General features: G+C 39.9%; 1 protein-coding gene across 9 annotated transcripts in view; it reads right to left on the minus strand.

The window, feature by feature from the left end:
• Nucleotides 1-333: 333 nt before the first annotated feature.
• Kmt2c (lysine methyltransferase 2C) overlaps nt 334-26,007 on the minus strand; it is a 239,931-nt gene continuing 214,257 nt past the window's right edge. For 5 of the 9 annotated variants that reach the window (XM_050123724.1, XM_050123718.1, XM_050123725.1 and 2 more), the window contains 17 exons: nt 23,434-23,646; nt 22,563-22,727; nt 21,112-21,253; nt 20,839-20,986; nt 18,916-19,094; nt 18,657-18,793; nt 17,614-17,863; nt 16,366-16,505; nt 15,837-15,944; nt 12,915-14,031; nt 12,027-12,163; nt 10,511-10,653; nt 10,080-10,248; nt 4,989-5,105; nt 4,588-4,661; nt 4,296-4,404; nt 334-2,288 (listed from right to left, as the gene is read on the minus strand). In XM_050123724.1, the coding sequence (XP_049979681.1) occupies nt 2,196-2,288; nt 4,296-4,404; nt 4,588-4,661; nt 4,989-5,105; nt 10,080-10,248; nt 10,511-10,653; nt 12,027-12,163; nt 12,915-14,031; nt 15,837-15,944; nt 16,366-16,505; nt 17,614-17,863; nt 18,657-18,793; nt 18,916-19,094; nt 20,839-20,986; nt 21,112-21,253; nt 22,563-22,727; nt 23,434-23,646 (3,441 nt within the window). In that variant the 3' untranslated portion in view covers nt 334-2,195. The remainder of the gene's footprint in view (nt 2,289-4,295; nt 4,405-4,587; nt 4,662-4,988; nt 5,106-10,079; nt 10,249-10,510; nt 10,654-12,026; nt 12,164-12,914; nt 14,032-15,836; nt 15,945-16,365; nt 16,506-17,613; nt 17,864-18,656; nt 18,794-18,915; nt 19,095-20,838; nt 20,987-21,111; nt 21,254-22,562; nt 22,728-23,433; nt 23,647-26,007) is intronic. The other 4 variants (XM_050123719.1, XM_050123720.1, XM_050123722.1 and 1 more) reach the window with 4 other exon arrangements.

Consider the following 26,007-nt stretch of genomic DNA (forward strand, 5'->3'; position numbering starts at 1 on the left):
TAGGTGGCCTAGCAGCAGACACACCTGCAGTCCTGACTTCTCAGGAGACTGAGGAGAGGAAGGCGAGAAGGCTGCTTGAGCATGGGCAGTACACTGAGACTGTGTCTCAGACACACACCCATAAACAAACAAGAAGAGGATGAAACAAGCAAGTAAGCATGAAGAATGATCTGTAACCTGCCGTGTTGTGCACCTAACACAGTTCTCTCCTTATTTGAGAGAAGGGAGCCCACATCCAGGGAGCATGGCTAAATTTACACCTGAACATCTAGACTCCAGTAATTCTGGCAGACACCATGCAGAACCAAACATGACCACAGTTCACGAAGCAGATTCTATAGATGTAAAATATTTTATTTGTAAATGGTGATCTTCTAAATCTGTGTCCACAAATTCCAAAACCCATAACACTCTGTATACTTCAAAAAATTCAATTTTTTGCCAACATTAGATACTATTATACAGAACAGAAAACAACAAAAACCCGGTAGGACAAATACTGGTAGGATGTCAGAATATTGTACAAGAGAAGAAAAATATTCAAGAAACAAATTTCATACAGCTATTTATCAAGAGAAAAATATATACAATTGATTTATTCTGTAAGATAAAAATACATCATGCCATATACATTACAAGCTGAGAGCTGTGTCACTGAATGCACTCACAGCTCACAGTCCACTCGAATTGTGCACACAAAAACTTCATTTTATACTTAGCTTGTGAAGTGTCAGTACCAGAATTTTAAGTACAAAATAAAAAGCTAACCTGGTTCAAATGCTGATTAAGTTTCTACAAGCAAACACAAAACAGTGTGTTTTTTATTAAAGAAATGTAAACAAACAGTTCATACAAACACATTTTAAAATTACATCTTCGAAAAACCCTATTGCCGGAGTCCTGCAGCTGGGAGCATCATCACATCTCTTTCACTCTCTCTCTTTTTTTTCTTTTTAAATTTTTATGTTAAATAGAAGGCTAAGGAGTTGGGTTAGGTCCCTGCTACATGACTCTTATGATTACATAATTCTATGTGGTCAGAAACAAAGTTCTAATCAAAACTACTTTTGCTGAAGAAAAAAATTCAGCCTCCATTTGGGTGTGTGTTTAAGCCGTTATTCACAGTTATCACAAATTGTAAGCACAAAAAAACCTGACTGAAGAAGTAGGGATGCAACAATATAATAGGAAACATTAGTTTAAATCACCAGCAGCTATAAAAGTTGTAGTTGTAGCACACGCGCTGCTCTGTCAGAAGTTAGGTGTAGAAAACAAGCACTAAGACAGTTTCCAAAAGCCCAGAGACTCCAGGGCAAAATTTTGGTTATTACATAATTATAATGGCATATTTAATAACACAAAATTATATTGTAACATCCCTACCACGGTTATAAGCACCCGAGCTGCTGCAGCGCCTGGTAGCATTTGGTCAATAACTATTTTATACTGTTTTTCTCAAAGTATTTACATATTTGTACAAAGTAACAGGGTTTGTTAGTTCTGCAGGTAACAGCAGCAGCTTGGCTTTCTTCTAACTTTTATTTAAAAATAGCTTCATTCACTTATTCAATAATAAATACAAAAAGTTTCTCTTATTTTACAGAAATCAAAAACTACAATAAACTGACTCATGGAATCAAGTATTCAAATGTATTTAGTGCAAGTTATTATCCCTTAGCTCTATCCCTAAGGAAGTCATCTCAGTACATTCCTTGATCAGTGGTGTCCACTTAGTTAAACTCAGGGCCTGCCCCTGTCAGTAAGGCGTGGCCAGCACTCTGGACAGCCCCCTTCGCTGGTGATTTCAGTCTTACATTCATAGGAAGGCCCCCAGCCTGGGGCAGGGCAGCCACCGGCTCTTTGCCCCAGTAAAAGTTTCTCCTTAGTGAGACTAACAAAACAAAAACAAAACAAAACCCACCCACAGGGAAACAAAAGGAGGGAAAGAAAGAAAAAGAAAAAAAAGTGCTGGACCATTCTGTGACTCTGCTGACCTCAGTGCACAGCAAGGCAGCCTCAGCTGGCTCCCTCCCTGCTGTGCTTCCTTCAGACAAAGGCCGAGGAACCAGAGCTTCCAGAAGCTGTTTTTCAAAAAGTCAGAAAACAAAAATATCTTTCTGTCTGTAAAATCCAATGAAGTGTTGAGTCGCCTCTTCCTAGGGACGAGCCGCCCGCTGAGATAGCAAGGAATGCATTCAGTTCATCCACTTCCGGCAATTCACCGCTCCACAGTGACATGGAATCTTGTGCTGGTCATCTTCAAAGTCAAACTTATAATCATAGCAGAGCTGCCCATGGCAAAGACACGGTGTGAGACAGGGCAGTACCCCACTTCCAACTCTCTCATATTTTAAAACCAGCAAGAAAACAAACATAAGCCAAAACTGGGTCTGTTGAGGTCCCATGCAACCTTGCGGGAGGATGGGGTGAGGTGTGGTAAGTACCATACATTAATAGGAAGTAGATCTGTGGGAAGGTACAGTGGTGTTCTCTACCACTTTTGGAAAGATGAGGACTAACACCCCCTCAAATCCTAGAAGGCTACCCTGGTTTGGTCAGAGATGATCTTGCCCTTGCCAATATCATGGCCTTTTCCTTCTCTTCATGTGGATGGAAGCTACATCTACTCAAAGGCCCTACATACTTATTAGCTTACTAGAATTTGGCACCATGGAGAGATGGAACATTGCAGATTTGCCATAAAAATGTTCTAGAGCTACATCCAATCCCCTTCATTGCCTTATACCAACATCTGTACCTGGTCTAACATCTTTGTGATTTTAACAGTTTAGAATGTCCACCATACCAAACCTTTCTTCAGATAGTGTCTAAAGCCTACCAACACTTCATGTCTCACCAATTAAAGCACTAATTGAGCACGTTCTTTAACCTTGTAATGACAAAGTCAATGCCATCTTTTCCACAGTGGAACATGATGGAGTTCAGGGTACACTGAATCTGTTTTGCCAACCATGGCCACTTGTATTTGGCTCAGGATAAGCTAGTGTTCCCCTCAGAGAAAGAGTTGTTCTGGATCAACATTCAAGGCTATAGAATTCTTACTCAAATTCCAGACCAACCAAATGGATGGGAAGCATTAAGAATCCCACCAAATAAGCTTTACATCCTTGCCCCCTCTACCTCATAAAACCATAAAGCCAAGTGAGGGGCAAGACACAGTAAATGTCTTGGGTCTTGCCTAACTCAGACATCAGACAGCTATGTGGAAGACTACATAGGAAGGAAGAAAATTGCGCCCACAGAGCAGCTGTGCTTTGAAAAGAAGTCACTGCCTTTTTTTTGTTGAGTTCTTCCCCGCTATGGAATTAAACAATATGTCTCCATTTTACAGAAAACAGGCTTGGCAAAGCTAGAGGGTGTGTGCAAAATGATACAAACAGGAGAGTCACAAGGGTGGGCTCTGCAGGGCCTGTCCTGGAGTGATGAGACCTGGGTCCTGGCACCAGGATATTCTTACACGTCTGTTACTGTGAATGGTGAGCTTTCACCTTGCTTCATAAGCATGTATGTTCTTAATTTTAAAAGCACATTCTAAAAGGACCAAGTAAATAGGTATGATCTCACGCTCTGCCCACAAAAGACTGGGGCTTTGTCACAGTGAACACACACCCAGGCTTCCCAACACTGCAGTCTTCCCAAGAGCTTGCCATGGGCACCAATTCCAGACTTAGGGCACTTGATTCAAGGTGCTGATGCTACGTGAAAGTCAGAGTTGGGAAATGTAAAGTGGGCAGTTAGGAATAACAGCAACCTTAGGTGAAAAACTAGTCCAAAGTTACCTCTTTGAGATACTAGAAACAAATGTCAAGTCTTACATGAAACATTTTAAAAACAGAAAACACAAACACCCACATATATGATGTGAAATTTTCTAAGTGTGCACATAGTCAGGAGCATGTGGCTCTCCAAACTTGTACCTGCAACTCTTCCAATAATACATCATGTGAGTTATCAAGTTTGTGCAACTCCCAGAGGTGGCAATTCCATGTCTTACATGTCCAATCAGTGGCAGGCATCATCTTGAGAGGGGCTTGTCAGACTGCCCAGATTAGAGGACAAAGGATGATCCTAAGACATGTGTGTGGTACTGTGTGATAGTTTTCATGTGGCTTTAAGAACTACCACACGAAAGAAGCTGGCATTTGAATGTTTGAAGTGAGATGAACAGATGGCAAAACTTTCTAAGAATAATATGCTAGAAACCCCAGGTCCATGAACTGCTTGCTACATCCTGGAACAGACAACAGGCAGATTCTCTCTCGGCCACCCCTTACCTCTTCTCCTTTCTGGATTCTTCTGTTGGAGCTGATAATAATCTTATGTCCTCTCTCAAAGGTCACTACTTCAGCCACACAGTTAGGGGCGCATGAATGGTTAATATATCTGCAAGACAAATCAGAAAACTGAACATGACAGCAATAAGAGCATTCCCCTCTAAAGGAAACTAATGACATTCTATTGATGTTTTAACAAAGCAAGTACGAAGATTCCAGTCCACTGCACAGCCAGAGTGGGGACACTTCTACGCAAGCAAAGTCTTCTGGACCAATGGCGGTCCTGCCTCACCTTGCAGGCCCTCCTGTGAGTGTAGCATCAATCACGTGGTCATTGTCCATGCGGAACATGTACACACCTCGGTTCTAAAGAGAAGGCAGGCAATCATCATTGTGATCTGAAGCTCCTTCACTTCAACTCATAGTCTGTGCTGACCAGACCCCTGGTCATTCCTGTGGACCCTACCAAACACAGCTGATGCATTGCTGGTGGGTCAGTGTGAACATCAGAAGGGGTTTTGTAAAGCTGGGGGTATTAGTCTACATATGGGCAAGTAACACCAACTACAAAAGATGATGGTGAAGGGAAGAGACAAGAGCCATGTAAGAGTCTATAGCTATGGCTTCTGCTCACAGCTGAACACACATGGCTATGCTCATCAGATGTCTGTCTGTGGTCAGTTTATATAGTACCTGGGACTCATAAAGCTTCTCTTTCCTGTTGGCAACTTCATTTCGAATAATCGTTCCAATGTACTCAATGACCATGGTGTGTTTTTCAATGTCTCTAGCAGCATACAGGCCCAGTCCCTAAATGGAAGGAAAAAAAGAATTGTACACATTCAATATACTCGACAGACCTTTATTTTCATAAAAACGTACTGCCCTTGGAGTCTTATCAAAAGCCATATTTAAGATTTCATCTACATTCAAGTGAGGGCTACTGACTGTATTGTTTTCTGAAATTTAAAACTCTGACAATCCTGCTCCTTTCAACTTTACGTTATTACATTGTTTTTGTATCCTTTTTCACACTGTCCTCAGGCATGGATTATTGCAATGCTAGTGGGAGCAGATTAGCTATCTTTGAACGACTGATTAAGCTCCCACAGAAGGATAACTTAGGACACCCCTCTGTTCTGCCTTTCACTCTGGAAGGCCACAACAGAAAGGACCTCACTAGAAGTGAGGCATTGTCATTCCCACCACCAATACAGTAAGCCAGGTAAACTATAGTTGACAAGCTGCCCATCTGTAGCATCCTACACCAGCAATGCCAAATGGATTAAGACAATGTCTGTAAATGCTACTGTGAACTGGAGTTCCCACTAGGCTTGCTAAGTTATCATCAGTCAGGTAAGCTAGTGCCTTTTATATGAAGTTAACCCAAACTCCATAGAGTAATACATTTGATAGAAAAGGAAAGCGGGACAGTGGTGGCACACATCTTTAACCCCAGCATTCAGGAGGCAGAGGCAGGCGAATCTCTGTGAGTTCGAGGCCAGCCCAGTATACAGAACTAGTTCTAGGATAGCTAGGGCTGTTACACAAACCCTATCTTGAAAAAAACAAAAACAAAACAAACAGGAAGTAGAAGAACTATAAGGGATTATGAACACTACAAAGTAGTTTCAGATTTGACTCTCAGTTTCCTAGAAATAATGGAATAAAGCAAAACAGAAAACATTACTTTGCTCTAATTACCATAAAAGGTGGAGAAATGTACAGGATATAGCCCCTAACCTCACTACTGGAGTTTGAACCTAGGGCTTCACATGTGCTAGGAAAGTGCTAACATACATTCCCAGATCTTTATACATGTTTTCAAAGGGGATTTCACTAAGCAACTTGTGGTCCTCCTGCCTTAGCCTCTAAGTGGCTGAGAAAATCTGAACTGCCTAACACACTGGTGCCTTATTTGGCAGCTTATACTGTCTAGGCTGTGTCTGGTAAATCCTGTAATGCAGTCTTAGATGGGGTAGCAAATGAAGTTGTGGGAAAATATCATACTCAAAAAAGTAAGTAAATAAATACAATGTTCATAGGTAATCTGCATTTTCTTGCCCTAATTTGAACTTGTGCTTTCGATTCTGACCAGGGAAGAAACTGGGGAAGAGAAATTGTGACACTCAAGTCCTGCTCATGGATTCTGAAGGAGTTGGCAGTCAATAGATGTCTTCCTGTCACAGACTCATCTTTAAAAAAGAAACCAACTTATGCACTTTGAATTGTTCCAGGTGTGACTCAGATGTGAACCAGAATATAGAAAGAATGTCAGTGCAGATCAGTATTGTTTGGATCAGCATAAGCAAGTAGTCCAAACTGAGGCCTATTCTGAAAACCTAAGGTATAGTAATAGCAATGGTTGCAAGATCAAATTTAGCACAGCAGGTTATATACTAAATGGCATTACTATAGCAGGCTATACAATGAAAGGAAGTAAACAACTGAAGTTTTTGTAAGGATAAAAAACTAGAATACAACCAATGGTATGTATACAATAATGATATGCTTGTCTATATAAAAAAATAACCTTTATAAGAAAAAACAATACTAGAGTTTCTGGTGGGTATAAGATATTTCATATAGGAAAACACCTACCCCTGTAAGCTAGTACAAACCTAAAGGGACAAAGGTCATGAAACACATAATTCTCAAAAGGCAGGACTACAAGGTGATGATTCAGTTGCCGTGAGAGAGGCAGGGAAGACTCAAGGGTCTGCAATTCCCAGGACCCCAGGAGTTCAGAGAAGATCAGATTAAGTAGGCACAGGCTGTCCCATGTGTCGTCACACAACAACAGGGGCCAAGGGTTCTGAGCCTGAGAGAAACACAATTGCCTGGCAGCAGGACTTCGAGTCAGAAAGATGAAGAGAAGACTGCTTGAGAAAGGAAGCCTCACATCCAGAGGAATAGTCAGAGGCAGATAACCCCTTAAGAGACCAATTGTTGGTATTGAATGGAACACAATGCCATCAGTGAACAAAAAAGCAGATTTGTTGCAGGAAGAAGAGAGTGGATCCGTTGAGGGTGGAACAGGAGAGTAGATCCCAGCGTGAAGTGATTACCTTTCAGTGGGCCCTAAGCAAACATGCATGCCACAAGCAACAGAGTTAGTGTAAAGAGGCTTACTGGGGGAGGGGGAAGCGAAGAGTGAAAGGGATCTGATACCTCCCTTCCAACTACTGGATTACTGGCAGACTGTTCCAAAGGTCCTGTAAAATATTGGGATAATAGAGTGCTTGGAAGCAGCCATTTGGATTGTTACCTAAGGGGTACTGAGTAGACCAAGTCTGACTGCAAAGGTGGGCACAGTTCCCATGAGTGAGGCAGAGAAATAAGATCCAAGAGTTTGCAATTCCTAGCATCCCAGGAAATCAGAGAGGATCACACTAAGTAAGCACAGGCTGTCCTGTGCACATCACACAAAGAACAAGAGCCAAGGGCTCCGAGCCTGAGAGAGCCGTGGTTGCCTGGTACCAGGACTTGATGAGGCCAAAAGGCAAGAAACCACACTAGAGAGATGAGTCCCCACTCATGGGAAATGGCCAGAGGTAGAAAAGAGGGGGCTCACCAATCATGCTGGTGTTGGAGGGGCTAGTGATCCGTTAGTTGGACAAGTGAGGCTGTCGTATGTGGACTGGGTTACGGAGATCTGGTGCACCTCAGAATGTCGGTAGGCAGGAGGAAGCACCAGGAGAGCTTTCCTGGTCAGAAAACCAATGTTGTAATTTATTTTAAAATGCCAAGAAGAAAAGTCATGCCATGCCCACTGGGCTCACATGAGAGGTTTGTTGAAAGAGGAGAGAAAAGGGGCAGAGAAGGGGGCAGAGCGAGTCCCTGGGGACTAGAGTGAGAAGACAGAAAGAGGAAGAAAGAGAGACAAGAGGTGGGAAAGACATTTACCACTATCGCCATGGTCATCAGAGAAGTGAGAAAAGAAATGAGAGAAAGTCAAAACTCTCAAAGATGCCTCAGGTTCTACCAACAAAGATGGCTTAGTGGATAAAAGTGCTTATTACAAAAGCCAGACAACTTAAGTTCAATCACTGAAGCTCGTGTAAAGGTGGAAGGAGAGAACCGATTCTCAGAGTTGTCCTCTGACCTATACATGTACACCATGGCATATGAACACCGTCATGCATGTCCACAGAAAGAAAGAAAATTTAAAAAACGATTTAGGTTATATGACTTGAAGACACAGTTAAGATTCTATTAAAGACATTCTTGAGGAATGGGAACAGGCACAGAATGAACAATATCTATCTAAAATGCAAATGAGAAAAGCAACTGAAAGCAGCAGAGACCGTACTGCATGTCCACATAATCTCAAAGAGGGTCATAGCAGAGAGTTTATTTCATAAAGAATATGAAACAAGACTTCAAACAAAATAATGATGAGTGCAAAGAGCTCTTAGCTGGTTGTTAAAACTTTATAAGAAAGATCAACTAATGAAGTAAAGAACATTTCGGAAGAGCAAAACGAGGAAACCAGAATCAGAACTAGAAAAAAAAAAAAAAACCCATGAAGAAGGCAGATGCTTATCTAAGTCATGAGATTGGCTGCGCCCCTCCAGAGTGGTGGGCAGACCTCTAGTCTCAGTTTCAGAACTCCTGGCTGATGTTCCATGTCTCAGGAGCTGACCAACAGTGGTTTCTGGGTACAACCAGAAAAAGCATTGGTCAGGAACACAGAAGGATGCTCAGACTGAAGGTCAAAGCACTCTAGACTGAAAGGAATCATCAAGAGAAGAAAGTGATAAAGAGGGCCTGATGCTAGGCACATTTGCAAAATGTATAAGAACAAGAAGATTATAGAAACTACCAGTAAGGAGCAAAGAGCTTGCACCAAACTTTTAAGAATCTCTACTGCACACAAAAACACTGCTTTCCAGGAAGAGGCTGGAACTTGGAGGAAGATGGGGTGAGTTAACAGGATTTTATGAAGCGTGGATCTGAGGATACAAATCGACTTAGGAACTGATAGATACTATCAAAAATGTAAAGAGCTTGGGGACTGTAGAAATTTACAAAGTAGGAGCTTTATAAATCCATTCTGGGACAAGTGAGATGTTGATTAGACATGTCAGTTTTAAGATCATAACTCAGCAGGTGAGGACTACAAGTTTAATTTTAAATGCTTACATTGAGATACCCTACTGTCTACCAGGAATGTGCAACGATTTCATGACAGGAAGTGCTTAAAAGATATGACTTTCAAAGCTGCTAGGTCGCCAAGCGGTAGTGGCACACGCCTTTAATCCCAGCACTCTGGGAGTTCGAGGCCAGCCTGGTCTACAAGAGCTAGTTCTGGGACAGGCACCAAAGCTACAGAGAAACCCTGTCTCTAAAAACCCAAAAAAAAAAAAAAAGACAGAGTTGTCTTGGAACTTGTGATCTTCCTGGCTCTGCCTTTCAAGTGCTGGTATTTATTTTTACTTTTCAAAGGTTTGTTAACAGCTCTACTGAGCTGTTTAAAACTCAGTTTGTGTGCAAAATCCTGTTTTCTCCACAGTCTTTAATGAGATATAAAGAGGTAAAGTCCCAAGGAATACTTTCTACTTGAGGTGGTCCAGCACTATGTTCTAAGGCTACAACCAGAGTCCTCATGTTGAAAACTGACAAGGTAGAATACAACTCTCAAAGTCCAGAGCTGGGATTAGTATACACAAGGACCTGGGTTCAAATCACAGAACCACAAAAACAAAAAGCAAAACAACCCCCCACCCTGCCAAAAAACAAAAACAAAAACCAACAAACCAACCAAAACAAAACACTCCTCACCTGGATCCTAGACCGGGCCAGATATACATTAGATTTCCATTCAGTCTTCATTCTCCGGTACTGTGATGACTTGGAGTGGACAAACTGCTTACTGTAGGGTGCGTTCAGCTCTCCAGTGACTGTGCTCTGAAATGACTTTGAGGTGCTGGTGCTATTCAGGGTATGAGGCCTACAGATGATGATATGCCAACAGGAAAATAAAAAGACAACTGAAGACCCCTCTGAATACAGTGTGAAAGCCAAGCCAATTAAAAGTCTTACTGAAACACACAGAAAGCTGCCTAGCAGAGACACAGTGCATCTTCTGAAGTTATTAGGCACATACACAGCCAGAGACAGCAGGGTTTGTAAGCAGCAGACAAATTAAGCACAAAACCCACTAAGGTGCCTAGAAACCCTGGGCTGTACTATGTGAAGATGAAACAAGATACCTTAACACAAACCTCTTGACATGGGCGCTCATTTTAGGTTCAGAACGAGCACAACCTGTGGGGTTAACAGCAAGGGGTAGCTCCATGAGAGGATTTCGGCCATATCGGAAGGTGTAGTTTTCACATGCTTCAACCCCAGGTAGCTTAAAAAAAAAATACACAAAAAGGTAACTCATCTGGCCAAGGATATAATCGACAGCTGGCCAAAGACGAGCTAGAGTGAAAACAGTTTAGAAATGTTTTCTTCCCCATCTGTTTACTATGTTTACTATGATGAGCCTGCACTCATAACTATTTGAATAATGTATAAATTCCAAAGTAAAACTTGCTAAGTCCAAACTACCTTTCCTTGAGGAGAGGATAAATTCCCAGAACCAATACACCAACCAAAGCCTTCCTACATGTGAATTAGGGTCTGATGTTCCAGTTTACAATCAGGAAGCAGTGGTCAGAACCTAGTGAATGTTATTTGTCTGGATGCTGGAGGTCACCTATGTGGTTTAGTTTCTGGATCACTTCTCACTTTTGTCAAATGTGATCATAATATGAGGTGTCACTCTCACTGTTCTAGCAGTATTGGTGGGAAATGAAGGTTTACTAGAAAAGTAGCTGATACGTCCAAAGGTGGTCTTTCTTTTTCCTTTTTTTTAAAAAACTAACTTATTCTATTTATTCCTTTATGTATTTATGGAGAGGAGAGGAGCGGGGGGCGGGGGGAGGAAGACAGAGAGTGCAAGTGTGTGTATATACACAAGTGCCATGGTGAACCTCTGGAAGACAGAGGGCAAACTGTGGGAAGCTGGTTCTTTCCCTCCACCATATAAGTCTTGGTGGTTGACTTTACCCACTGGGCCATCTCACTGGCTTGGTCTTGTTTTCTACAACACTTTCCCATCTATCTGTCTGTCTGTCCACCCGTTCGTCCATCCATCCATTTATTCATTCATTTATTTATCAGTTATGAGAGTACCACCTAGGCCCTAAGACAATCAAGGCCAGCACTACTGAACTAAAAACCTTTATTTTCTTTTACTTTCTTAATTAAAACTCTGAGATAGGGTCTCACTAGGTTACTCAGGCTAATCTTAAACTTATACGTCTACTTGAACATCCTAAGTATCTGCAATTATAGGCCTTCACCATCAGGCCTGGCTCGGAAATACATTTCTCAACTATTACATAGATTCATTGCCAAATCTACCTACATTCAGAGAAGACACTAGTCAGTGCTGCTGTAACCTACTGCTCTCTGGGACCACCCGCCCCTTGGACAAGAGCAGGAAAATGTCAAGAAAACTTATGAAAAGGGGAAAAATATACCAAGGATACCTCTTCAACCATGTGAATCAACAGGACAGAGGAGTGATGACATGAACTACTCCTCTGAGAGAGCTAAGGTCTCCAATTAACAACCCACACCCATTTCCTCATGAGAATGGGTCAATCCTGGAAAGTAGGAAATCTCCAAGGGAAACACAGTGAGCATGCTGGATCAGGCTGTGACTAGGACACTTACTGATTCTGCTATCCGTGCCACTGCAGAGACAGTCAAGCCAAACAAGTCCTCTCCTCTCAGATACGCAGGGAAAAGCTGCAGCATTTCAGAGTTCTTCCTCACACATGCCACAGGCTCCAAAATTTTATCCCAAACATCTATATATGAACAAAAAATAATTTTTATGATGTATTTCCTGTTAGCTAAACAAAGAGAAAAACTGAACACTGTTCAAACCCAAGAGAGGGTGAAGAAGAGTCTCTCATAAAGACCTGCTAGTTTTCAAATAGACCTGTTGGCCAGCAATGTAACAAACATGTTGGTTAAATGTCAGCAACTTAAAGACTCACTGAAATCTGGGGGAAATTATGCCACTTTAGGACATCAAACAGTAAACATGAAAGAATTCAGTGAATTCAACTGGATATGTAACAAAGAAAACACTCAGTTAAAAGTGACTAATTCCATTAGTAATGGCTACAGGTAGGCATTCTCTCAGATGAGGATTAAAACAAAACTGAAAGTTCCTTTGGAAATATCTTTAGACTGTGTCATATTTTTAAAACCATGAAAACATTTTAAAAGCAACTACTTAGTACTTTTTACATCAATAAAAATGAAAAGATAGACATGCCCAAGAGTACAAAATCAAGTTTCTAATTCCCAGCTCTAAATCTGAAGCTGAGATAAGATAATATCTTAACAATCCTTTAGATAATATGGTCTCTGCTTTCTAGTAATTGACCGTGAGAGGGGCTCTAAGGTAAATGACAGGCAGGTCTTATCAACTCTTCTGTTGTAATACAAAGAGGCTAAGATTTGCATTGATAAAAAAAAATTCTCATGAAATTATCATGGAAAAAACAAACACTTGACACGAAACATTCTCAGCAAACAAGTAGATCTTACCTTTAGGCGATGAATCACTTAAGACCAGGTCTTCATGGCCTTGCTCTACAATCTTGATGACAAATACTGGCCGCCCATCTTTCTCCTCAATGGAGCACAGGTAGCGGCAGCGCCGGTTGGCATAGCGTGTGCTCCAATATAACCGGCTGGCTTCATATCCCACTGGGAAGAGTGCTTTAGGAGAGTGGAATGCTTGCATCTGTTGTGGAAGCAGCTGACCAATGGTGTGGAAGATGAGGCTTCCAACACGAAAGGTATGGTCCCGTTCTCCCCGCTGCACAATGCTAGCGATCTGTCGCACCTCATCACGTTGTACATAGACCCTCCTGAAGACTGCAAAGTAACTCAACTCTTGCTCGTGGATTCCCTTTGGTTTGTGCATGGGGCAAAGCATTGTTTTGTCCTTAAAAAACATGCATTGTGCTTTAATGGCGCAAGTAAAATGATAAATGTTGGTGCATCGAAATCTGTGACATCCACTGGTGGCACCTGTCTTATGACAGAAGACACATTTCATTTGTAGTCCTCTCCTCAGAGCTAGCTCGACATTTATTAAGGCACCAGCCTGTGTCTCATAGACCTCTGTGGACCACAGAGCACAATTCAAGTGGACCCACAGGTCCAAGTCAAGGTTGAGCAGCCTTGCTGGTCCATCTGTTAGCCCATCACCTTCTTCATGACAAAAGCAACACTTTCGATAGTCTTTGGGCACAGGATCAGGTTTAAGAGAAGTGCCCAATTTCCTTAGAAACTCATCAATTTCATCCTCACAAGGTGGTTTAAAGGTCCCCTTGGGAATGACAATGTGAATACTCCACTTCTTCCACTTCATTCCTCTCCACTTTTTATTTAGTGGTCTACAATCTTCAAGCCCACCATGAACAGTCCTCAGCCGAGGCTTTAACTTGACTGTCACCTTGAGCTCATCAGGTTTAGACTCTACTTTGGCTGCTTCAAAGGCTGGAGGGAAGGTTATTGGAGATGATGGAGGAGGGGAAGCTTTTTCCTGGAACTGAGGGAGACAGTGTACATCCAAAGTGGAGATGTTGTTGCTGTAATGGTGAAATGCTTTGGAAGGCTCCTTCATAGGGGACTGTGGCAGTGGAGGAAGGCATTCCTGGGCAGCAAAAAGAAACCATGAGAAAAAGGATTCACATGTCCTCAAAGCAATTCTAGCGAGAAGTTTAATAGTATATGACTTAAGGATTAGAGGTGAGTGAATTTTTAGGTATAACAAGTAGACCGGAGGATGGTTATTTAGGGGTATCAGAAAATGAAGAAGGTAAGGGGCAAAGGGGTCCCTGTGACTTTCCTACAAAGTCATAATTTAGAGAATGTTCTGCTCTTGAACTTTCTTGGGACAGCCCCCTTCCTAACTGTAACAAAACAAAAAACCATTTTTTTTTTAGAACTAATTCAATTTAAACAACAGATTAATGTTTTTAAGAACGTGGCAGCATCACCTACAAAGAATTCATCTCCACTCCTTAATTTTTTTTTTTTTTTGGTCTGTTAATCTTGGACTTAATCTACTAGTGTGAAAGAACAGAATTGAAAGGAGAATCCTGCCGGTGAGTAAATAACGTGGATTCTCTGAGTCCCTCAGCTGAGACTAGCTGCTCAAGGAGTCGGGCTATGTGAAAAGCGCCAGTACTTCTCAGGTATGGGGTAGCCCATCAGAATCTGAACAGTAAAGCCGTATGTTCTCCTCTGGTTACATCGTGATCCTAAGAGGTACCTCATATTAAATACATGGGCCACTCCAGGTATCCACTTTAAGAAGCTACATGATAAAAACCCACTCCTACTCTCTAGGAATAAAATTTTAATTAAAAGCCTAAATTTATTTGTCAGCTTGGATTATATTGTACTAGGAATTAATACATGTAGCAGTATTACTTTACAGGATTTTTTTTCGTCCAAAATACATCATTAAAATGCATCATTTGAACAACTACATTGTTAAATATACAGAGCAGCTGAATATGCACAAAATGGTTTCTAGTACAATGCAAGGATAGACAAATTTTTTAGAAGCCCTACTGATCAATAAAACAAAAGTATCAATCTTTAGTAAAATGTTTGTAATTAGTATAATGCAACATTCTAGTACCAGTGCTCTATTGAATTCTACACTCTTAAAATATAGTTGAGTTAGGGGATGGAGAAAGATCAACAGTTAAGAGCACTAGCTGCTCCTCCAGAGGGCTAGAGTTCAGTTCTTAGCACCCACACGGTGGCTTATGACTCACTGGTTGTTATTCAGCTCCAAGAGGGCCAATGTCCTCTTCTGGCCTCCAGAGGCACCATACACATGACATACATACACATTCACACTACATATTTATACATGTATATAAAATTGAATATAAGAAAAATACAGAAGAATTTTTTTCATGAAAGCATAATTAATCTGTATATGGTGGCACAAACTTGTAATCCCTGTACTGTGAAGGCTGAGACAGAAGGGTGACTGAGAGTTGAAGGCCACCTTGAGCTACACAAAAATACTCTTTCTCAAAATAAAAATAAGATAGATGGGCAGACAAGCAAGGGTTCCAGGCAGGAGGCCAAGGCAGGAGGATTATGAGTGCAAGGCAGCTCAGTTAGACCCACCTCAACAATCAAAAATTAAAAGAGGAGCAGGAAATAACTTAATGGTAAAGTAGTTGGCTAGTAAGTATTGGGCCCTAAATTCAACCCTCAATACCACTAAATAAATGAGTGTTAAGATGTAATTTGCACCTTTCCACTTTTTGTCGAATAGGTTATATAATAGGGAAAAAATATAGTTGAAGACTATTTCAGGCTTATCTGTCAACTCAATCAGTATCTGATTAGGATTATCTACAAGAGCTCTCTGAAGAAGAGACATGTAACTCATGAGGCAGAAATCCCTCTTTAATACTTTGCTTACTTTACCTTGTTTTCTGGGTTTTTTGCTTGTGCAGTTGATGAATAAAGAATAAAGCAGTTATTACTACAAAAGACAATATCCTTTTCCATCCTTTTGGTGTTCTCTCGGGAACCCTGAAAAACAAAGAGACATATGTGGGACCTCAATAAAACATGTTAATGAAACCAGTACCCCCAAGGACTGCTAGTTTTCAGATGATATTCAAAAGTGAGTGTCTTCTATCTTCCAATTGTGATGGCACTGACCCAACATTCACCGTCTGGCAGACATTGGTCTAGAGAGAGACCAATGTCTTTAAAAAAACAACAACAAAAATAGAAACTACGCTGTTCAAATCTCACTGCATTTAAAAAATGTGTTCCTCATCAATGAACAATTTAACAGTGTGTTGTAGCTATTTGGTTTGAAGCTGAACACACCTAATATGGATATTGTGTAATTGTATATTGTGCCCCATAAAGCACTTTGTTCTGTTACAGGAGTCACTGCCAACAGCATGGAGGTAGGTGGGTCATTAGAAGAAGAGTAAAGTACCTTGTTCACAAAGGTCAGATCTTTGAAAGACTTCCGCACACCACTACCAAGAATAACCACTTTGCAGTGACAACACCACTGAGGTCGGAGTGATGCACTTTCTGCTATACCATGACTGGAATCTTTATATCCAGAAAGACCTACAGGCAATGGACTTTTGTTAGCAATTAAAACAGACCAAAGATACAAGTATTACACAGTATAAAATTAAACTATAACAATCAATTACAACATTGATTATTGACTTACTTTATATTATGCTTTAATGAAAATCTTCTAAGTTATGGTGACCAGGCATCTAATATTTGACACTAAAGTAGAAATAAAGGGAAACACCCACTCCCAAATAACTGGAAAAGGAAGCTAGCATGAAAGAATCAAACAAAAGCAAAGCACTAAGATCCTCAAATGTGTACAGGGCATCAACAGAGACTAGACCCACTTCTTGACAGGTAAGGTGATACTGCAAGTTCTGTGGGAGATAAAGAGCAATGGGTACAAATGACTTATATGAGTTACAGCATCAGAGGAGAATAAGAACCAAGGTATATTTTGAGTAAGAACTGAGGGATCAGAAGAGCAAGTCTACACATATACAGAGTGCATCTCCTATGATAAGAGGTGAAGGTCAAGGCAGAAAATGGAAGGAGAAATAAGCAGCCAGTAGATAAGATGACAAAGAGTCCAAAACTTTAACACAGGTGACTTCCAAAAAGAGTTCAAAGATGAGACAGGAGAAGCAACCAGATTCTAGAAAAAGTTCAGGGCAGACAAAATACTACAAGGAATCTGGGGGATGAGGATGTAGTGAGAAACAGGGCTGGCACACAAGATGCCAGTGAGCTAGAAAAAGCAACCTCATGGCAGGCCTGAAGAAGATGAGCTAGTTCTCAGCTATGGGGACCTAGGCACCCCTGTGGAAAGAAGGAGGCCCTGCAGAGGGCATAGAAAGGTAACTGAGGAAGTGACAGCAATAGCAGCAGAGCAGAACAGACAAACAAAATTCTATCTATGGCCTCATCTGCAGTCAGGGCTACAGACAGTCTTGAGGCCAGTCTGATGCCAGAGGCCAGAGCACAGAAATTCACATCCTGTCACAGAAAACAACAGCCAGAGAAGGTTAACTTATCAAAGATTACACACCAACACATTGCTTATTATTTGTTAAAAATTAAATCAAAAGTTTGAAAAGAGTAGGCTTTTTAACTAAGAATGGATTTGGAGTTAACAAAAAGCTCACTAGCTCACCATTGCTTGTTGGAGGAAATGGTACATTAGGCTGCTTCAGCCGGTAAGAGCTTGCTAATCTGGGAGGATTTGCAGATCCTGGTGGAGGCCCACGAAGAAGCAAATGCTGTCGATACTCCAAACCTGGGTTTACTCTGTGGCTACTGACCAAACCCATGGATGGAACATCTGGAGCATTACTAACCTCATAGCTGTTAGGAATTCTCACGTGAAGAAGGTCGGAAAACGCAGCCACAACACTGCTAATGTTCTGAAACAAAATTTAAACACTGTGTTACTCACCTAGAAGAAAAGTGAATTACTGAGAAATTAATTCTATCTTCAGGATTATATACAGTATAAAAACCCCAACTACTCTTATTTAAAATTAAATTATTTCATAAACTAATATACAAACATAGCTTTCATAAAAAATAATCTTCAGGGTTCCAACTAACATTGGGATTTATAAATAGTAAGTGATTCTAGCTACCTTACTATCTGAAAAGCCTAAAAGACACAACAGGAAATGAGAAGGCCCTCATGGGAAAACTCTTATCTAGCTCTGGAAAAAAGTCTAACATGGTCCACAACAGTTTTGCAACAACCAAACATCATGAATTGTAAGTCTGACCTTCAACAAAATGTCTCTATAAAACTTCGAGTTTTTAAAACAAGTCCTTGATAGATAAATAAGTGCTGTCGGCATCAGCTGCCTGGACAAAGTTTCTACTGGTTTTATAGACTTGACTATTGACTATGGTTTTTCAATGGTGAACTTTTACAACATGTAAAGTTGTGGAAAGGCTTCTTTAAAGAATTCTCTAAAACATACACCCTTTTACAAGAGTACATGAACTCTCAGCTCCTATTTTTATGCCTTGGCTTAGTTCTCAGATAAACCTCTTAATAGTACTAAAGAACAGCCTGGATATCTGAAGTGACTCTCCCCTCTACCCGTATCTTGTGTTTTGCTACCCCAAATTCTGTTTCATTGTGGGTCACTGATAGAGCTTTAACAACAGGACACACTCCACAGCATAAGATGTGATGCCATCTTTTACCTCAGCAGCTGTAGGATGCAGGGTGATTGCTACAGATATAAGACCAGATCTGGGACCATTTGGGGATGAACCAAAAGGTGAAGTAAAAAATAAAGTGCCTGGCTCAGTTTTGATGTCATTTCTTCTTGATTCTGAACCTAAAAGGGGTGGGGGAGAAAAAAGTAGTCATAGCTTCCAAAGTCAAAATATTTACAATATTTTGTAAAAAATATTTACAATAGTAACTTGATAGACTAAATTAATAAAGCCAATCTCTTACTTTTCCCAGAAATGCTTGGAAGAATTGGAATGATGGGGGATGGCACTGGTTCTGGAGGCTCTTCCTTCACCAATGACAGATCTGGGTACCTGTTCACCTCCATACCAACCACACTCTCAGGAGAAGATGAAGGAACAAAACTGTCAGGAGTGTCCCGTTCACCATAGTGATCCTGTATCCTGAAAAAGAAGCACACAGATCCCTATGTACAATTTCACTGGGGTTTCTCACCAATCCCACAAGTACCACAGGAAGGATACTCTCAGCAATCGCAAAATCATAGCAGCAACTAGATCAGTTATTACTCTGCTAAGAAAATATAGTAAGTAAGTTTACTACAAAACAGTACAAATGTCTATTCCTTTAACAAAGTTTAAGATGGAAGTTAAAGGCCTGCTAGAAGGAGAAGTTCAGACTACAGCATAGCATGGGAAACTGACACCTTGGCCAAAAAAAAAAAAAAAAAAAAAAAGTCACTGAGACTAAGAGACAGGTAGGGGTTGTAAGATATATCTTTACTGTTGTACAGAGTGGCAAGATGAGAGAAAACAGTTAACTGTGGTGCTGTAGACACTTAATTTTCTTAAATAATAAAATGGTGGGGACGGAGGGGGGGAGCAGACTCCCTTTTCTCAACCAAGGTTCTTTCTGGTTTACCAGAAAGATGGTAAGGCTTAAAGCTAAGAGTATGGAATGTTGCCATGAATCTTCTTTCATTTCTTCTACTCATACTTAAAAAGACATGTAGAGGGCTACTCGGCAGTCATATAAAATCCAAGGAATAAACAGACATTGTGTTAGATCACCAAATACATACTCCCGAGTATGATTCTTTCCCAAGGCTGGAAAGAATTTCACTGTACTGATACAGTTGGGAATTCTTAGCTGTGAGGTAAAAGAGAAAGGAGACATGGATTCCAAACCCCAACAAGTGACACTTCCAGTGGTTACAGAAAAAATTTCTATCCTGTTGATGTGTCCAGTGACAAGTTTTCTGAATAAAGTAAGACACTGACATCTCAGAACACAGAGATCCATCAGATTTTCCACAAAGAGATGTCTAAAGAAGTTCATACAGACTCTTAATTAACTACTTGGGGAGTAAAATTATCTACTAAGCGAAGCTGATTCCCCAGTAAGATTACTAGAGGCAAAAGAACTAATACAAATTGGTGATGAGCTTCCTGTATCAAAGACACATTCTTTTTCATTATAGCACTCTGGTATCTACGATGGTTGATCTCTAATTTTAGATATCTATAAGTATCAATAAATCCAACAAATCCCACAAGCAGCTTAGAAAAGAAAACTTTGAAATACTTGGTATGGAGGTTTTCTCATAACTTTAATGTCTATTTAATTATCATGGTATATAATGCTTAAGTTATGAAGACATTAAAATACACAAACTAATTACACTTTAACAGTAATGATGCCTTGGGTAGTTTCTATTGAAGAGTACTTTATACTTCAAAAGTTTTCATATACTATATAGTATATTTATATATACAATACATACTCTCTACTATATAGAGCACATATTATATACTATATAATAGTGCAAATAGTATATGCCATATATTGTACATATATATACATAGTAATATATATATACTATGTTGTATACTATATACTACTCCTAAACACATTATGCTAAGCACATATTTTAAAAGGAGCAACTAATTTTTAAAAGTAGCTTCTAAGGCTGAGAAATGGTTCAGTGGTTAAAAGTATTGGCTGCTCTTCCAGAGGATCCAGGTTTAATTCCCAGTGTGCACAGTGTGCTTATAACCTGAAACTCTAGTTCCAGGAATCCAGTGCCCTATTCTGGCCTCTGTGGAAACCAGGTATGTACGTAGTATTCAGACATACATGCAGGCAACAGACGCGCACACACACACACACACACACACCAGCGTCTACCTTAATTCTTCATGATTATTATGAGGTGGTGTTGGAAGTGAGGCAGGAACATCCACTGTCTTCGGGCCTTGAGCAATAGCTCGAGCCAGCAAGTCATCCTGAGGTCTGAAAGGCACCTGAAATGGCTTCGGTCCTAAAGTTCTGGCAACTGGAAAAGCAAACAAATAGAACCAAAGTATGTAGGGCAAAGCTGATGGAACTGTATAGTTCTGTGGACATTTTGATATACACAGCTTTCAAAAGAAGATTCTTCAGCGGTGTAAGTTATCATACCTTCATGGCTCACCAACACGCCAGCTTTTCCAGCAAGTTCTTCAGTCGTTGCAAAACCATTTGCCATCTTCTGGCAAGCCATGGGAGGTGGCGTAGGAGGAAGAGAGGCAGGGGGTGTTGGAGGATTACTTAAATTATTCTGCTGCAGGAGACCAAAAAATTTTAAATTATATGCTACTGAGCAAATATGCATTGACCTTGCTAAAACCTAATTTAGCACAAGGAAGCAAGACTATATGAAACATAATTCAGAGGCATTTCCATTTCCAAATGCACAAGAATAAACACACACACACACACACAGCCATGAGGTTATCAGAATGGGATGTTGTTATCCAATTGCCTACTTGGCCCAGCTTGAGCATTCAGCTTTGAAATGAAGAACCCAATTTTTGTTACACTTAATTTTATTTTATGTAACTTTTCTTGAGTTTCATGATTACAACCAATGAAAAGCAGCTTTAAAATTGAATAAGTTGCAAAAAAGCAGTTACATATTCCTTTACTCAACTTTCATTAAAATATATCCTACTTCTATAGAAATGCAGAGTTTGTCATCTTTAACCTATAATTGCAATTTACATTTCAGATGAGAACCTGGATTATCCAAGATCTCTAAAAGAAGTAAAAAGAGAAAAAAATTACTAAAGAGACCAAATATACTAAGAAATACAACTGATTTTCAGTTATCTCTCTCAGCCTTCCATTTTGTTACCAATTTGTCATAGAGTCTTGGTCTCCCCAAGCAGTGCTGGCATCGCCCTGTAATAACTACACATGACAGTGCAGTGCACGGGGAGACTGAGAGAAGCAGAGTTCTAACTGAAGACCAGGCCATGAGGACAGCAAAGGGAGCATAGAGACAGTTATCTTAATAACAGAAGAAAAGCCACCAGGAAAACAGACACTCTCACAGACATCTCAAAATAATTGCTTTGTTTAAGTCAGATGCGAAGTAAAGTGATCTTACAATGCAATCATAAAAATATTTAAGAAGTAATATTAAGTTGATTGACTTTATGCTATTTTGGTAACCTAAGAATTAGTGCATAATTTCAATTAGCACCTAAGTTATTTGATGAAATATATTAAAACTTTTAAAATTCATTTTCCAAGGTAAAAATCTAACGATACCCCTTATTCCCACTATGTACCGTCAATTTGATTCATTTTAAGAGTTAACAAAGGTTACAAGGAAGGAAAAACATGTTTCCTCAACATGGAAAGATACAATGGATATTTTCCATCATTTGTATTCTTATGTCTATGAAATTTCAAGTATACATATTAGAAACACTTAGCCAGATACACTTTGAATCTTCTAGCTGACCCTAACTTTCAGTGAAACTTGGGAGACTTCATGTAAACTAGATGCAAAACTAAGCCACACTCCTCAGTAGTGGGAAGCTCTCCAGCGTGAAGCAAGGCAGCACCCTGGCAAAGAAACATACCTTGTAGATCAACTGAGAATAGTAGTCTGAGACCCCTTCAAGGGCGGCACTGCCAAAAGTTCCTAGAAGTCGAGTCCCACTATTAAATTGGCCACTGCCATAAGGAAGAAAGTGCGCAAAGTTCACTCCAATGATCGGTTCCATTAGAGGGAGCAGAGAGAGCTGCTATTAAAAAACACATTTAAAAGTAATGTACATGATTAACAAACATGGAAGTGTTTGGGGGCTTCCTAAGACCTGAAGTCAAATAAGGATTGTGAAAAATAAGACTTAAAAATTTCAAGATTCAAAATGCTGGGAACTACAGAATCTCTAGGATTTATGTCAAATAAGTTTTATTCCCATCTGTTAAAGAGATGCCAACATGTGCCTTACCAAAAAACATGCTCCTTATCTTTGTTCAGTAAGAACCAGGCCATGAACTGAGGCCAGGCACCGTCAATGGGAATGGGGGTTGGGGGAGGTGTGAGGTGTGTCCCCTCCCCACATTTGTAAAACCACAAAGGTATAACAAGCAGAGTTTAAATGAGAGTCCATGGCTGCATTTCTTTGGGTCCAGAGTCACAAGAAATGGGGAAACAACGCTTTTTAGTGTTGAGGCTGCTCCTTCTGAACATACATAAATCTTGACCATCATCTACCAATCCATCTACTGGAATATAAATCTCAAGTGCCAATAAGATAAAGTGCAGGTTTGCTAGCAAACAAGGTTTATTAGTTTCCTTTCCAGATGCCCTCTATCCCTGAGCTCTCTATTTTAATTAGGAACTAACTGCAATTGTAATTAAGTGAAAGCCTCCGTTTCATAGGGCTGAAAAAGCACTTGCTCTCTCCCCTCCTGGAAGTGGCAAGGGCTGTTCTGACAGCTCACCTGTTTCAAGTGGGTGAAGGAGTCAGAGCTGGAATACACAGCCTGCTTTTCCTCTTCATCCTTCTTCCTTTTCTTTGAGCGAGGTGCTGCTTTCTCCCCCGTCCTCTGAGTCCGTTTACTTCGCTGTTTCTTGGTTTCACTTCCTCCATCTGATTTTGGCAACTGGTTGTTGCCACCTCCAAAACCACCTTGCATTTGAGCCCCCAAAGTTTGCTAATGTAATTGGAAAGGTTAAGAAGTAAGTAACTACCCACATGTTTGATTCTTAGTTCATGCTAGACCAGCTCCATCCTGTGACTCACATTTCTAACATGGCATCACATGTTAAGAAGGGAAGTTACACAGTGAGGTTTTCTGAAATAATACCCTCTGCATTCAGGTATATTAAAATATGAAAAATAGCCAGCCTCAGCATTGTAGGGAAGTTTGAAACTCCTAGATAGAATAATGAAGTATGACTCCTCACTATCTACGCTGAAGTCAAGGAGGCACCAAGCCAAAAATGACTGGGCAGCTTTGGTACGTTTATTTGTACCAAATTATTATGCCTTGGTGATTTATTTTTGATCCCCCATAAGAGCTAGGGAAATCTGAGATCTGGAGCTAATTCACAGGTTCCAGGAACATTTTAAAGCCCATGCATCTGAGGTGAGAGAACAGCTGCTAGAAAGTAGTATGATGTCATACTGACCCCTCAAACTAGTGCCAAATCCTACACGTGAATGAAAACCTAATGGCTATATACTTAAAAAAAAAAAAAGAAAGAGAAATCAGATGATAGCAAATTAATCTTTCCTTTGCTTTTAAAAAGATATATTTATTTTGTTTATGGAGGTGTGTGGATGTTTTATCTGTATGTATACATTGTATATACACCATATGCATGGCTGGTGCCTGTGGAGGTCAGGAGAGCACTGATCATTTGAAACTGGAGTTACAAATGGTTACAATCCACTATGTGGGTGCAGAAACTAAACTCAAGTCCTCTACAAGAATCTATCTCTCTGTCTAGCTTCCTTTCCTTTCCTTTCCTTTCCTTTCCTTTCCTTTCCTTTCCTTTCCTTTCCTTTCCTTTCCTTTCGCCTTCACTGTTACGAAGAAGTAAGAGTAATACAGGCCTTGAAAAAGGTTTCAGTTGACTATAGGTACCAATATCAAAACATAAGAATATTTTTCATGCTTTCTTATTTCTAAAATTAATATTAGTGGCTTGCTACTGATAACTATATTTGCAAAACTTAGTAAATCAATTCTGCGTATAATTTTTGAATGTTTCAAAATTTAGTTTTTATTTAATTTAGTTTTATAAAATTATAGTTTATAAAATTTATAGTTTTATATAATTTTTGAATGTTTCAAAAATTATAGTTTCTAGTTATGTTCTAAGTAATATCATATTGATGACAAAATTATAAAGGGAAATAGGGCAATGATTTTAGCTTATGAGCTATATTTGTCTGAACTGTTGGCTCTGATCTAGTACTACAAAAGAAGCCATATGCTTTTTACAAATGAATTGGCCATGGTTCAATAAAACTTTTAAAATTCATGGACAAATTAAAATTTCAAAAGATTTTCATTTATCATAAATGACTACCTTTTCTTAGGTTTCTCCCAACCATTGGAAAACAAAACAAAACAAAAAAACCCAACCCATTCTTAGCTCATACAAAGAACAGAGGAAGTTGAAGCAGACTTGCATTGCCTGTGCCTGGGTAGATCCCTGATTCTCCAAGAGCAGTACACAGAAACAAAGCAGCCCTTGGCCCAACCTTAAACCAAATGAACCAGCAATCTCTGCCTTACCAGGGCTACCATGATTGTGTAAGGAAGCCTGCAGCATTTCCCCATATTAGCACATCATTATTACCAGGGGAATCTTGATGAATGATATATTCTGATTTTACAACTATAGCAGCACAAGATATTTGGTATTTTGTAAAACCACCCCAGGTGACGTGCATGCTGCTGGTCCTCAAGGAGTGAACTTTGAGTTGCAAAGGCCTACGAATTCTGTAATTGGCTTATGAGAGACTGACCAGGAAAGCATGTTAAGTACGCATACCTCAGCCACTTTAAATGCTTTCAGACATTATCTCTAATTTTCACAATTATCCTAAAAGCAGACATAACTATTTTAAAGTACAAGTAAATTTTTTTTTATTTTATTCTTATATTATTTTGATGTTTTGAATAAAAGTTTTATTTTGTAGCTCAGGCTAGCCTCAAACTTGCAGCAATCTTCCTGCCTCAGCTTCTTGAGTGCTGAGATTATAGACGAGTACCACCATGTATAGCTTCACATGGCTTTTGTTGTTTTGTTTTTTAATCAGAGGGGTTTATACCTTGTGCTCATAATCATAAATTAGTTTCTGCTTTTTATATTTGACATGTGCCTGCTTCTCTGTGCCATTAAACATTCTTGTATGGCACAAATTTTAGTATGAACATGCTGAAGGTAGACACTATGTGAGTAATGCCATAGCAGATGTGATGTGAACACATGATCCACACACATCTGTGATTGGTCAAGTCAGGAAGTTATCTACAAGATTTCAGAACCAAGTTTCACAA

The sequence above is a fragment of the Alexandromys fortis genome, unplaced genomic scaffold (assembly GCF_014885135.2).
Source record: "Alexandromys fortis isolate MF-2015 unplaced genomic scaffold, M_Fortis_MF-2015_v1.1 scaffold_217, whole genome shotgun sequence".
In the NCBI taxonomy this organism is placed as follows: domain Eukaryota; kingdom Metazoa; phylum Chordata; class Mammalia; order Rodentia; family Cricetidae; genus Alexandromys; species Alexandromys fortis.